Below are 14,415 nucleotides of genomic sequence, written 5' to 3'. Positions count from 1 at the left end.
GTGTTAGGTTAGTGAGATTGTGAGGGTTTTTCTTCCTGTTGTTTGTTTTGTTGTAAAAACTAGGAGAGTAGGAAAAAGGATATCCAACATGCACAGAGAAGAAAAACAAAGGAAACTCTGTGTCCCTTTTCTTCCCTACAGTTACATATCTCCTCTAGGAAGTTTATTTCCTCTTCTCAGGAAAAAGCCCTATAATCTATTAATGTGATTGAGAGTTAGATGATGTCTGTAGTTTACCCTGAAATGCATTTTTAAAAAAAAGATGGATTGATAGATACATAGATATGCGATAAAGACAGTATAACAAAATGTTAGCCATGATTGAATCTTAGTGGTAGGTATATCGGTATTTACCTTACATTTCTTTCATCTTTACTGTATGTTTGAAAATTTGTTATAATAAAATATTAGAGAAAAATTATTTTGAATGCCTTTGGGGAGGAAATGAGAAATATAATAGCCAGTTTTTATAAGCAGTATTCACTAAGGAGTTTTTATTTTCTATCTACATTATAAATTAATATATATACTGAACACCAGTGAGATATTGTCATTAATAGGATAGCCTGCATTTGAAATTTATTGGGTTTTCGTATCTCTCTCTCCCTCTCTCTTTCTTCTGTGCAGCTTTTTTGTTTTCCTTTATCTTACAAAAGACAGTCGTTTTCTCACCATGAATATTATGAACAAGACCACTTCAGAGGTGTGGTTGATAGATGGCATGAGCCCTTGGGACCCACCAGTACTTATCCAGAAGCGAATACACGGGGTCCTTTACTACGTAGAACACAGAGATGATGAATTATACATTCTCACTAATGTTGGCGAGCCTACAGAATTCAAGGTAAATCCTGTATTCTCCTGGTCCCCATTTAGGCTCTTAGGGAGTGTTACACTAACATCAACATTTCTTGCTCTAAGAGTTTATTGTTTTGTAAACTTTGGGTATTGTAAAAACTAATGCTACCTTCCTATGTATAACCAATCCCATTTCTCTTCCCTTAGAGCTAAAACCTCTTCATATTTTAATTGTACCTAAAAAGGTTAGTAAATGAAAACATACTCTATCCTGAATATATTAATTATCAAAGCCAAACTTAGTGGCTTAACAAACTTTTATAAGCTCATGATTTTGTGAGTCAGTAGTTTGGACTGATCTCAGGCAGTTCTTTTACTGATCTCAGCTCGGCTCATTGATGGTTCCACAGTCAACTGGCTGTACTCTCACTCAGATGTCCATTGGTTGACCAGTCAGCTAAGCACTGGGTTATACCCACCCAGCAGGCTAGCCTGGGCTCATTCATACGGTGATGTTCACACTTCAGCCCTGATGCAGAGTTAGTTCCTTCAGCTCTTCATAAAACAGTGAAGACTAGTGTGGTCTGGTTTTCAGTGGTTTCATCTCTGGATGCTGTAGTAATCATGTTCTGGTACCTAGATCTCTTCTAATTTTGTTCCACACAGCTAATGAGAACAGCAGCTGATACCCCTGCTATTATGAATTGGGATTTATTTTTCACAATGAAGAGAAATACCAAAGTTGTAGACTTGGACATGTTTAAGGATCACTGTGTTCTATTCCTGAAGCATAGCAATCTACTTTATGTTAATGTGATTGGTCTGGCTGACGATTCAGTTCGGTCTCTAAAGGTATGTTTAATTTTCAAAAGATAATACATTAGTCAAAATACTTGCAGTTTATTAACAGAACATCAAATTTTGAATAATACCAATATACTTTTTCTTAAAAGGAAATTAATTTAAATGGAATTTAGCATATTGGGTCTTTATCAGGTTTAGGAGGTTTGTTTTAGAATTACTTAGAGGACCTTCCTTTTTGTGCACTTTTACTTAAAAATACTGTCTTATAGCATGCATTTCAGAAGTAAGGTGCCATTGTATCTCTCTTTCTGCATATCTCTATATCACATATCTCTACAACTTTAGATATAGTAATAACTCAGGCCAACTTGGCAGCTGGGGCCTAACCACTGCCTCCTGTTCCCATCCCACACCCCCAGTGGGGATAGTAGTCATGCCCACTGTGTTTCTGCTACTATGTTTCTGCCACTGCATTCTCATGTCTTCATCATCTCTTTGCCAATTTTATTGCTAAAACTGGTGAACGGTAACGTTATTGCCCAGTTTTAAAGCAGCATTAATATGTGACTTTAGATAGCATGCACTGAAGGGAAGAAGAGAGGCCTCTGTTTTGCTTGATATGGAAAGAGTTGTGTGACCAGCAAACAGAGCACTTGTACCTCCCCATCTGTACTATTATCACAATTTTTGTTAAAATGCAATTCCAGTAAATTCACTGGATGTTTATCAAATTTCTATGTGCAAAGTACTGTATTGGGCACTCTGGAATGGAAAGATAGTAGGACAAAATATCTGGCCTTAAGGAGCATACAGTTTATCATGAGATTAGACTAGTACACAAAGATCAAGTATAAGATGGGTTTAAATAACTGGGATCAGAAACATAAAATGTGCTGTGAGGCCCAAAGGAAAGGAAGAGGGCCCAGGAAAGCTTTGAGGGGAAGTAGAATTTGAGATAAACCAAAGAGGATAGATAGGATTTTGATGGGTAGGGAAGGGAATGGTATTCTAGGCTGAGAAAGTCCATCAAATGAAGCTCTAAGCTGGAGAAGTTCAGAAAATGTTCAGGAAACTGCTAATAATTCATTTTTATTGAAGCAGAATAAATTTCTAGGGGATGAAGCTATGATTTGACATTCTTTGACTGTCAAGGTGGTGAATTTATGCGTAAATTATGAAGAGGGGAACATGTGAAGTGTGCAGGCAGGGGAATAATTTGAGGAGTCAAGCTGTGCTTCATGAGGTTATCTGGCAGCCATGTTAAGAGTACACCAAAGCACCAAGAGATAAGGGGCATAGAGGTTAGTTTTGAGATTGTTACAGTGGTATAAATAAGAAATAACTAGGGCCTAAATAAAACAACCAAAATTTTCCATCTACTTCATGAAATCAAATTATCAAATGTTGTAATGTCTGGTGCCTTAGAAGGCTATATAAATGTCCTAAAACAAAAATGGTGATTTTTAACTCCAGCAATTTCTTACTGCTTTCATCTACTGAATTCAAAGTGTGTCTTTTCACTTGCTAATTGATACCAAATTCAGACATCTTCAATCCAGAAACTGGCAAAGCATCTGTTCTTATTGCAGTCTATAGGAATAGGGATGGGAGAAAATATATAATTTCTAGCAATGCATTTATTATAACAAAATTCTTTCAGAATTAGGAATGTCATGAGACTTTGCTCTAAGATTTGATTTCTAAGTAAATATGGGCTTTTATATTTTTTGTATTTTTAAGATATGCCTCAGTTTCCATTGTTTTAACTTCCATTAACACAAACATCATGTCTTTCATTTATTCTGTATCCTCTATTTCTTTATTCCTTGACCTTTCCCAACCTGTAGTACCTATTATGATGTTCTGAGTATGATGTTCTGAGTCATCATCACATGGAATCAAATACTATATTATATACCAGGTGCTAGCTAAAGAGAATTTTATAGATCAGAGCCTTTTTATGAACTGGATAACACTGATTAATATGCACAGACAGTGCTATATACAAAGGACATCTGTAAGCCATACTGTGAGTGGAGTATAAAGTATTTCTGTATGTAACATCTCTGCCCAGTGGGCACTTGACTAAAAGAGCTTTGTAAACTCAATCTCAGCAATAGAAAATGTGAAGCCCTTAATATATTGCCTCATATCCTTGGTCATCATGTCATCAGTATTTCCTGGTGATGTTTTTAGTTATGATATATTATTTGGTTATGATATTTAATTTAAGCAAATTAGGAAATGTTTTGCTTTGTGCTAACATCAGTTCATCTGGAGCAGCCTGCATGCTTGGGCTGATTTTCTTTCAGCATGTATGTCTTAATCATTCTTTTGATGAAATGACTGGTTAGCTGGTAGAATGCTTAAACTAAACCTGTTTCTGTCAAATATCTCAAGGAATATCTGCATATCACCTGGCCAGCTTATAATTCTTCTCAGGCTCTGTTCATTAATATACATAGATGATACGGCAGGCTTATCTCAATAGGAAATGTGGCTGAAGATATCCTTGAGATAGTTAATACTTACTTCTATATCAGCTGGACAAACTTTAAAAAGATCATAGCCTTGGAACAGTTTTTGTTATGATTAAAACTTTAACCTTGGTCCCATTAGTTTAAGAAATACACCCAAAAGACTTTTTGATTTATTGGAACCATTTAATCAGAAACTAAGCTTACTAAAAAAAAAAACAAAACTAAGCTTACTACATGAGTCACATGGAAAATGTTTTAAAGTGTCACCAAAGGGGAGAACAACTTGCACCCCTGAGGGCTGAGGAGCCTTGTGCCCTCAATCTGAGGCCTCTGTTACAAGGTTAATAGCAATGCTTCTTCCTTTTTTTCCCACTAAGGTCTCAGTTTTTACTCGTTTCACTTTTGCTACCAGATTTCCCAACTTTCATGATTACATTTTTCTTTCTAGTTATGGCTTATATTTAAATAAACAAATTATCCTTGAAAATAGCCCACAATCTGAGGAGAATAAATTAGGAACTCTTTTAGAGAGACATTGCAAATGTATGTCCCTAGTGTTTCGGGGCAATGGATTCTTTGGATTAATTACAAGGAACTTGCTCTGTGAACATAAGCTCTTTGGCTATAGTTTCTACAGGTTAAATGGTACACTCTTTATGCATACATCCCCCACCTACCCTTTCTGAATAGTGCCCACCAGTGACGTTGCTGTGCCAAGACCTCTGATTTTCTAAGGAATTTGCTCTTTCTACAATTACTCAGGAAAAGAAAGGCAATTTTCTTTTAATGTTCTGACTCTCAGTACCATTTCTAACACACTGTCAGCCTGCTTACTAGAGTTCTTTAAAAGGTGTAAGAGGGATGTTAGTGGAAGGCTTGAGGCTGGACCCTGCTGCTCTGAGAGAATAAATTTTGATTTCTTTCCTTTTTTCTTAAAGTTTAGAATCTTAATCGTAATAGCTGTGAGTCTCTCAGAGTGGATGTGCAGGCAAGGTTTTCTTCTGCACAATGGTTACCCTGGGAGCTAAAGTTAAAAACAAATTGTAAATGCTTTAGTGCTGCTGAGCCAGTTTGTAGCCCTAGAATAATAACTGTCATCACTGCTGCTGTCCAGGCAGCAGACTAAGGACTGCTGGGTAAATTATTAAAAACACATGTGTAAAGCAATTATACTTCAATAAAGATGTTTTAAAAAAAAAAAAAAAAAAACACGTGAGAAATTTCATGTTCTATGAGAATAGAGATCTTGGAGATGTCTCTGGGTTCTGGAATTACTACTTGATTTGCTGTTATTCTTAATCATTTTGCTGTTTCATTGCCCAAGTTTATATACCCCCAAAATAAACTTTTTTATTGAAGGAGACTTCATGTAAATCTAGATTCATGATAAACCATTTTCCTGTACTTTTTCCTTATTTCATTGGTCATTTGCGTAGAGTTTTGTTTTTCACTTGAAATGTTTTTTGTTGTGCTGAAGTAACCCTTAGATGAGGCATTATGTGATAATGGATAAAAATAAATTTGATGTCCACATCATCTTGTTTGGCGCAGACCCAGAAATTTAATTAATAATACTTAGTGTCTAGATAAAGAGTAAAAATAACTGTTTTATTTCTTCAGCTCCCACCTTGGGCCTGTGGATTCATAATGGATACAAATTCAGACCCAAAGAACTGCCCCTTTCAGCTTTGCTCTCCTATACGCCCCCCTAAATATTACACATATAAGTTTGCAGAAGGCAAACTGTTTGAGGAAACTGGACATGAAGACCCAATCACAAAGACTAGTCGTGTTTTACGTATAGAAGCCAAAAGCAAGGTAAGTCTTTGTGATCCCCACTGTCAGCCTCTGTTTGTTGAAAGGATACTATTTGTCAAGTATTGTGCAATTGCTGGGATTACATTAGCACAGTTTAGTAAAGTGGATCTCACATTCCACAGCAAGACCCAAATGATTTTAGTGGGTACGTGGACTTTTTTTTTTAACTTCTGATACTCATGCATTTATTTAAATATGGATTAGAAAATTTATAACCATCATAGCAAGCCCTTGATTTCATGTGTTGTGTATATTTGAATATTAAAAGTTGATTTAAAGAAGAAAATAATCAAAGTTTCTGTGTAGTTATGACAAAAATTATGAAGGTAGTAAGCAATTGACTAGAGTGAACTAGACTAATATAGACTCCCTGCCCTCATGGAGATTAAATCTAGTGGGGAAGATGCTAGATTTTGAAGAAGTAATCACTAATGTACTGATTGCTGCCAAGGAAGACGTACTGAGTACAGTGGAAACATATGGTAAAGGGACCTTACCTCGTCTGGAGAAACTGGGGAAAGCTTCTCTGAGGAAGTAATGCTTCTAGGATGATCAAGAGTTAAGCTAGAAAAGGGGAAGGAGGATTCTATTTTGTGCAGAGGCTCTGAATTGAGGGAGAAATAATGCATTCAAGAAGTATAAAGGAGAACAGTATGGCCAAAGTCTAGCGTAAAAGAGGGAAGATTGTCCGGGGGCAGTGGGAGGTTGGGGAGGTAGTAAGTAGAGAAGAAAATTTGAGCAAGTGAGGAACAAATTAATACATAAACCGTGGTCTTGAATTTAAGGAATTCTCAGAGCTTAGCACATCATACATCAGATAATTTCGCATGTACTGACAAAGAATGAATCAAAACAGAAACCTTTTTTCCTTGTGAATTTTTTCTTTAATTCATTGATTTTTTTAAAAAATATCTTTAAGCAAAGACTACTTTAATATTATAAAAGCAATACATGCTTATTAGAACAAATGCAAAAATATAGAATGTATAAAGTTTAAATGACTACTTTTCAGTCCTATTTGCTGTACTGCATAGAAATAATCATTGTTAACACATTATCACCTTCCAGATTTTTGGTTTTTGTCAACAAAATACATATGTTTAGGCTTTGTTTTGTTTTACAAAGATGGGATTTATACCAATCTCCCAAAATGTTGTAATTATACCCCAAACGGAAAGAACAGTGAAGCTAAGCTCTTGGAGAGCCAAGGGATTCTTCGTACATTAGGGAAGAAGGAAAGCAACCGCTAAAGGGAAGCTGCTGTAACTACAGGCATTTTTGCACTGCTGATGAACTCTGGGATTCAGGCCATCACAGGACTTGCTACCATCCTTACCTCTTCCTTTTCATAAGTTTTCAACCAACAAGTTTTTCTCTGCTTGTTTAAATGAAGTTGGGTAGGAGGCAGGAAGATGAACACAACAAGATTATTTTATAGAAATTAATCTGCATCATTTTATAAGAATGAATCTTACTGAGAAGTGAAAATTCAGTTACGCTGTCATAACGGGTATAATAATGAGAGGAAGAGTTCTTCCTTATTTGATAACACTCTAGTGCCCCAAAGTGAAGTTTTCAAAATGGGAATGAAAAAAATAGGGAGAGTGGCCTGGTTATATTATTTTCCTTATGTAAACTAGTGCTTTTTCATTAGTTTCTGTAAGCAGGGTGAGAACCAACATTTCTACCCTTTTTCTATGAAAGGAAGTCAGTTGAGTGTGAACTATACTGGAGTATAGTTATTTGCCCTAAAAATAATTCAGATGTTAAAATTTGTAAAACTTAAACCGCTTTTAAACATTTTAAAAATAAATAGGTCTTTGAAGAGGATGTGGGTGGGTGTTAGGTCAGTAAGAGATTTCAGGTTTTAATGATTGAGAATTCTGACTATTGAATACAGAAAATTGAGTTGTTAAAACTTCTTTAATTAGCATATTTGTATATATATTCAAGGATGAGAAATGCCCATATGTAACCGGACGTATAGGAAGAATACCATGCTAGTACATCTAACCTTGATAGGTATTTTGGCTTGTCCTGAAAGAAAAAAAAATTAGTTATACTGAGTAGTGAAGAACTCTTTAAAGTCACTTTACTGTCCTGAAAAGCTACATTTAATAAACTATTTTCAAGCCAGACTCTTGCTGTTCCTTTCTAGTTACTATTATAGGTCAGCAGAGTAGCTGAAAATTAAGGACCCTGAGGGATTTTTAGAGACCGTAACTCTTTTGTCTTAATTAAATGAAGTTGGTGCTCAACATCAATAAGCAGCACATAAAATTGGGGTTAAAACTGTTTGAAAAGACTTCTTTACCTGCATTGTAAATCTTCATTTCCAGGATGGAAAATTAGTGCCAATGACTATTTTCCATAAAACGGATTCTGAGGACTTGCAGAAGAAACCTCTCCTGGTACATGTATATGGAGCTTATGGAATGGATTTGAAAATGAATTTCAGGCCTGAAAGGCGGGTGTTGGTGGACGATGGATGGATATTAGCATACTGTCATGTTCGGTGAGTCAACACATTTTGCCTGGCCTATGAGTAATGGAGTATTGTCACATGTTCAAAATAACAGTATATTGGGGAGCAGAAGTTTATTTTCTCATTTGTATTGTTGAATTTGTGTATTCTTAAACCTGTGCTAGTAGAACCTGATTCAGTAACATATTAATTAATGCCAGAAGCAAAAGGGTAGATTTTTCGGATTTTACACCAGATTTTTAGGATTTTTAGAAGAGATAAACCAAGCTCTGTACTTTCTTAGTTACATTATTATTTCCATTTAATTCTCCTGAGTTTGGGTTTTTCTAAAATAGCCTCTTAAGCTGAACTCCCTTTTTTCCACTCTAACTTCCATTTTATTTAAGCTGTTTTCAGGACACTATTAGTATTATATGTTTCTGCTTAAAATTGTTTACCACTTCCCCATCTCCACAATAAAATCCAAATACCTCAGTATAGTATTTAATGTCCTAATGATTTGGCTTATCTTTGTAGTGGCATCTGTCATCACTTCCCAAACATGTCCTGCTCTCCAGCCATGCACATCCTACACATCCAGCCTCGCTACATGCTTTCAAATGACAGCCTCTTTCCCCTCTGTGCCTTTGCACATGCTGTGTCTTGATGCCTTCCCTTTCTTTGCCCTTCTGGGAACTCACATTCTTCCTTCAAGACTCAGCTTAGGTATCACCTCCTTAAAGCATTCATGTTCCTGACTCCTATATATACCCCTAACCTGACAGGTGGATGTTCTCTCCTCTGGTTCTGGTTCTGTTATAGCAGCAACCACATTGCTTGGTAGCTGTTCTCTTTCCCTGCAAAATTATGACCTCCAGGACAGAGGATTCTACTTGTTTATATTTTTAAGGCCTGCATTTAGCACAATGTGTGGTAAATAGTAAGCAGGCACTCAAAGCATATTTGTTGGGTCAGTTTTGTTTTTTTTTAAGGAAGATTTATTTTTTTTAACAACTAGTCAAAAAATGATACTGTTTTTCCATATTAGGTACTAGAGTCTTGCAAAGCTGACCATTAGATCTATTATAGATATTATTCTTGTTTAAATTAGATGATCTTTAAAATCCCTCTCATTTCTAAGATTCTCTATTTTTAAAACTAGAATAAGGTTTCATAACTGACTCATTACTAAATTATGTCACTTAAATTATTAAATCTTTAATATGACACTACCTTTGCATGCTTCAGTTCTAACTCTGCCAGTTCCACTAATTTTTTTCTGAATGCAGCAACTCTTCTTGTATTAAAATCTCTACGTTCTTGTCTTGCAGATACAGATATTTTTTCAAATTTCTGACAGCATAATTGTTGGGACGTTTCATCCTACAGAACATCTTTATTTTTCACTCTTGCTTTATCCAGTGCTTTATTACCATTTTCATAATCCAGTAGTGACCTAGATCTTTGATAGAGGAGATCCTTAGCAGCTTGAGATTCTCTTAAGTAATATTTTAAAAGGTCAGAAAGTTTGAGGTCCTCATCAGCTGACACTTTTTCTTGTTTTATCAAACAGTTCTGAACCTTTAAGAAAAACTTGCATATATGTGTAGAATCCTGAGTTCCTAAAGCATATAATGAAGAACCAATTCTATTGTAATCATCTGCAGCACTTTTGTGGGCTCTCGTCATCCTATCAGATTTAGCAGATGCATCCTTAACTCGGTTATGATATTCTAAAAGGAATGTTCGTTCATGCTCAAAGAAATCATCTACATCCTTTACGCAAGAAACAACTACTTCATCTGCTGATTTAACCACATTTTTAAAGAAATCTTCAAGTTTCTCTTTTTTATTTTTTCCTCGCACAGTCAAATCTTGATTATATTCCAGGAAGACATAGAAATTTAAATCTTTCCTCAAAATGGGATGTGCTGCCACACAACACAGGAACACTTCATGCACTGCAACGGTCTTCTTGAATATTGCCAAATACTCAGCTTCCAGCTCCTGTTTCATCTTTGTGAATTCTTCCTTTGTCATAGACCCTTCTTCTCCAAGTTTCTGTAGTTTTCCCCTTGAGGCATCAAAATCAGGTCTTGGTGGTGCTTGGAGGGATAATGTAACCTGCATAGTCTTCACTTTCAGTGAAGGAATCATGAAGCCAGATAAGTTCCTCGTGTTGTCAAACAACAGAAAACTCATTTTTTTTAAAATTTGGCAATGAGCTCTTTGTGTGAACAGTGAATTTTACTTTCTCTCTCTTACTAAGAGCATCAGAAATGTCCACCTGTAGAGCAGCATCACTTTGAAGATCTACATTTATTGCTTTAAGTCCGCGGTCCTCCTCTGAGAGGAAGTCGGGGCCGTCCTGCAGGGTTGGCAGGGCCCGGCGCGCCAGGGGAGAGGATGGAGTGGGGGAGACACAAAGGGAGACATTAGTGCCAGGCCGGTGAGGCCCCCATGCCTGCCCCACGCCTGCCGCCCCCCACTGCGCGCCCGGGGCTCAGCACCGCCTTGAATCAATTTTTGATTGTCTGTGTCGGGTTGGCAAACTTTTTCTCTGAAGAACAAAATAGTAAACATTTTAGGCTTTGCAGGCCACATATGGTCTCTGTTGCATATTCCTGGTTGATATTTTTTTTCCCAACCTTTAAAAATGTAAAAATCCTTCTTAGCTCAAGGGCCATACAAAAACAGGCCTCTGGGGAGATTTAGCCCGCAGGCTGTATTTTGCTGACCCTGACCTATATATCATTAACATTCTTTCCCCACTAAAACTTTTTTCCCCTTTAATTTCAGGGGAGGTGGTGAGTTAGGCCTCCAGTGGCACGCTGATGGCCGTCTAACTAAAAAACTCAATGGCCTTGCTGACTTAGAGGCTTGCATTAAGACACTTCATGGCCAAGGCTTTTCTCAGCCAAGTCTAACAACCCTGACTGCTTTCAGTGCTGGAGGGGTGCTTGTGGGAGCATTGTGTAATTCTAATCCAGAGCTGCTGAGAGCTGTGACTTTGGAGGTAAGTACTCTGCCTCTACTGTTTACAGAATAGGGAGGCGTGAAGTAATAGATGCTCTAAGAAAAATTTTCTGTTACAGTTTTACCATAGCATAGGAGTATAACAAAGCTTTTAAATTTTAAGCACAGAATTGTAGCTCTGGGAGAACTTCCCTGACAGTGTTCTTTATTGATTTTTAAGGATTTCCTCTGAAGGATATTAATGGCTATTCCCACTGATCATTTTTTATTTGTAAGAACATTTAGAGTTGGTGGAAAAGAGACAAAGCTTATACGAAACACCAGATCCAGGAAGTCAGGCCAAGCACACTGACTCTGGAATGTGTGAAATCCTTTGACTCTTATTGCCCATCAACATTTCAGTCCTGGATTTAGGGGCTCTCTATTTTCACATACTCTATTCTTATTAATGGTCTTTAGGAATATTTTCCTATACTTCAATTGAAATATCTTTTCCTGTTCTGAAAAGGCTCTATAGTCTTTTCCTGATGTCCAAAGTTATGAAATTATAGCCGCTCATTTCACCTCCATCTTTCTCCTGCTTCCTGGTTAGTGTAGGGGAGAAAGAAATTTTCCTCTTCCCTCTAGGTTCTTCTGGCTGGTCTCAGGATTAAATTGACATGAGACAGATTAACAGGAGAAAAATCAAACAAAAGTTTAATAACATGTATACATGGAAGAGACCCAGCAGTCTGAGTAACTCACCAAAATGACCAGAATGGTGGCCATGGTTACTCACCTTAAACACCATCTTCAGCTAAAGACGGAAGAGGATGTTAGGGGTAAGACTTCAAGGGGTAGAAGGCAGTTCACATGGAGGTGGAAAAGCAAAAATTTGGTAAACAAATGTTTGCTGGGTTAGCAGAGACCATGGGACACAGAGTGGACTCTGGTCTCTAAGCATTTCCCCACCACAGCTAGTCCGTATTTATTATCTGGTGATGTTCCTGTAATACACCCTCTATCTAAATTCTTCAGGCTGTTAGGGAGAAGATCAACGTTTCTTCCTGAGTCTTTTGGGCCTTGATTGTTTTCAGCTTGAAATAATCTGGGGGTGACAAATTTTGTTCTTCTACCGTAGATATTCTAGAAGATAATGACTAGGATGGAGAGAGTAAATTATTTTCAGGTTTTTTTTTTTTTTTGAGGGTGTGGGCTATACACTGTGGGCTTGTATTAAGTAAATAAGTGTTAAATATTCCTGATCAGTAAATCTATTTTTTAATAGAAATACTTAGAAGGGAAAAAAACTCCATGCACAAAGACAATAATGGCAGAATTATAAAGAAAATGCAACTAACCTTTGACTTTTAGAAATCAGAAAGGAGGGCTTCCCTGGTGGTGCAGTGGTTAAGAATCTGCCTGCCAGTGCAGGGGACACAGGTTCGAGCCCTGGTCCAGGAAGATCCCACATGCCGCGGAGCAACTAAGCCTGTGTGCCAGAACTACTGAGCCTGCGTGCCACAACTACTGAAGCCCGTGCGCCTAGAGCCCGTGCTCTGCAACAGGAGGCCACCGCAATGAGAGGCCCACGCACCTCAACAAAGAGTAGCCCCCGCTCGCCGCAACTAGAGATAGCCCGCGCGCAGCAAGGAAGACCCAACACAGCCCAAAATAAATAAATAAATAAATTTTTAAAAAGAAAGAAATCAGAAAGGAAATAATCAGAAATATATGTTTAAGAATAATTTATCCCACACTACTTACAGTAGTGAAGAATTGGAGGTAACGCAGTTATCCAACAATTCATTCAAAGTTTGGAGCCCATTATGTCTGATTGGTAAACCTAAGTCATGTGGCTACTCTCACTCTGAGGGAAAGCTGGGAAAGGAACTATCTGGCATTTAGCTCCTCTACAGTGAGAGGCAGGCTGTCTCATAAGGTTAGGGATATTCTAAATGCAGAAAAGGAGCTAAGATGCTAGGCAGCCAAAAAGAATTGCATTTGCCCATATTTGCTTAATGTTAATAAAAGAGAAAGCTGCAAAACATGTTAACAGAAGATTATACAGCTATATGAACAAAGCAGCCCCCATTTTATTAAATGTTTTAATACTGGTTATAAGCCAATGAGTGATATTCTTTTTCAACTTGGATAATTTTCAGGTTTTCTTCAATTAGCATTTATTACCTTTTTATTATGTAAAATGTCCAACTGAGTTTATTCATGTGTTGTTGGGGTTTTATTTTTAAATATTTATTTGTTTGTTTATTTATTTGTTTATTTATTTATTTATGGCTGCGTTGGGTCTTTGTTGCTGCATGTGGGCTCTTCTAGTTGTGGCAAGCGGGGGCTACTCTTCGTTGCGGTGGTGGGCTTCTCATTGCGGTGGCTTCTCTTGTTGCGGAGCACGGGCTCTAGGCACGTGGGCTTCAGTAGTTGTAGCACGTGGGCTCAGTAGTTGTGGCTCATGGGCTCTGGAGCGCAGGCTCAGTAGTTGTGGCACGTGGACTTAGTTGCTTGGCGGCATGTGGGATCTTCCCAGACCAGGGCTCGAACTCGTGTCCCCTGCATTGGCAGGCAGATTCTCAACCATTGTGCCACCAGGAAAGCCCTTATTTTTAAGTTTTAACTGTGGTAAAATAACATAAAATTTACCATCTTAACCATTTTTAAGTGTGTTCAGTTCAGTAGTGTTAAGTACACTCACGTTGTTATGCAGCCAGTTTCCATAACTCCTCATCTTGCAAAACTGAAACTCTGTACCCATTAAATAGCAACTCCCCAATTTCCCCTTCCTCTGGACCCTGGGAACCACCATTCTAGTTTTCTATGAATCTGACTACACTAAGGTACCTCCTATATAAATGGAATCATACAATGTATTATATGTCTTTTTATAACTGGTTTATTTCACTTAGATAATGTTCTCAAGGTCCATTGTGTTGTAGCAGGTGTCAGATTTTCCTTCTTTTTAAAGCTGAATTTCATTGTATCATTGTATTTATATTTTGCTTATCCATTCATCTATCAGTGGACACTTGGGTTACGTCCACCTTTTGGGTATTGTAAATACTGCTGTGAACAGGGGTGTAC

The 14,415-nt window shown here is 37.4% G+C and overlaps 2 protein-coding genes across 7 annotated transcripts in view; one reads left to right on the top strand and one right to left on the bottom strand.

The window, feature by feature from the left end:
• The window catches only part of PREPL (prolyl endopeptidase like), a 56,010-nt gene that overhangs the window by 36,525 nt on the left and 5,070 nt on the right, over positions 1–14,415 (top strand). For all 6 annotated transcript variants that reach the window (XM_061211433.1, XM_061211436.1, XM_061211432.1 and 3 more), the window contains 5 exons: positions 628–844; positions 1,465–1,650; positions 5,703–5,900; positions 8,240–8,415; positions 11,164–11,380. In XM_061211433.1, the coding sequence (XP_061067416.1) occupies positions 628–844; positions 1,465–1,650; positions 5,703–5,900; positions 8,240–8,415; positions 11,164–11,380 (994 nt within the window). The remainder of the gene's footprint in view (positions 1–627; positions 845–1,464; positions 1,651–5,702; positions 5,901–8,239; positions 8,416–11,163; positions 11,381–14,415) is intronic.
• Positions 9,583–10,561, bottom strand: LOC133074695 (sorting nexin-6-like). The gene is given in 1 exon segment (XM_061168650.1): positions 9,583–10,561. A coding segment is annotated over 1 exon segment (939 nt). The 5' UTR covers positions 10,522–10,561.

Source organism: Eubalaena glacialis, chromosome 14 (assembly GCF_028564815.1).
Source record: "Eubalaena glacialis isolate mEubGla1 chromosome 14, mEubGla1.1.hap2.+ XY, whole genome shotgun sequence".
Classification (NCBI taxonomy): domain Eukaryota; kingdom Metazoa; phylum Chordata; class Mammalia; order Artiodactyla; family Balaenidae; genus Eubalaena; species Eubalaena glacialis.
Note: the sequence above shows the minus strand (reverse complement) of the source record. Positions and strands in the feature narration are given on the sequence as shown.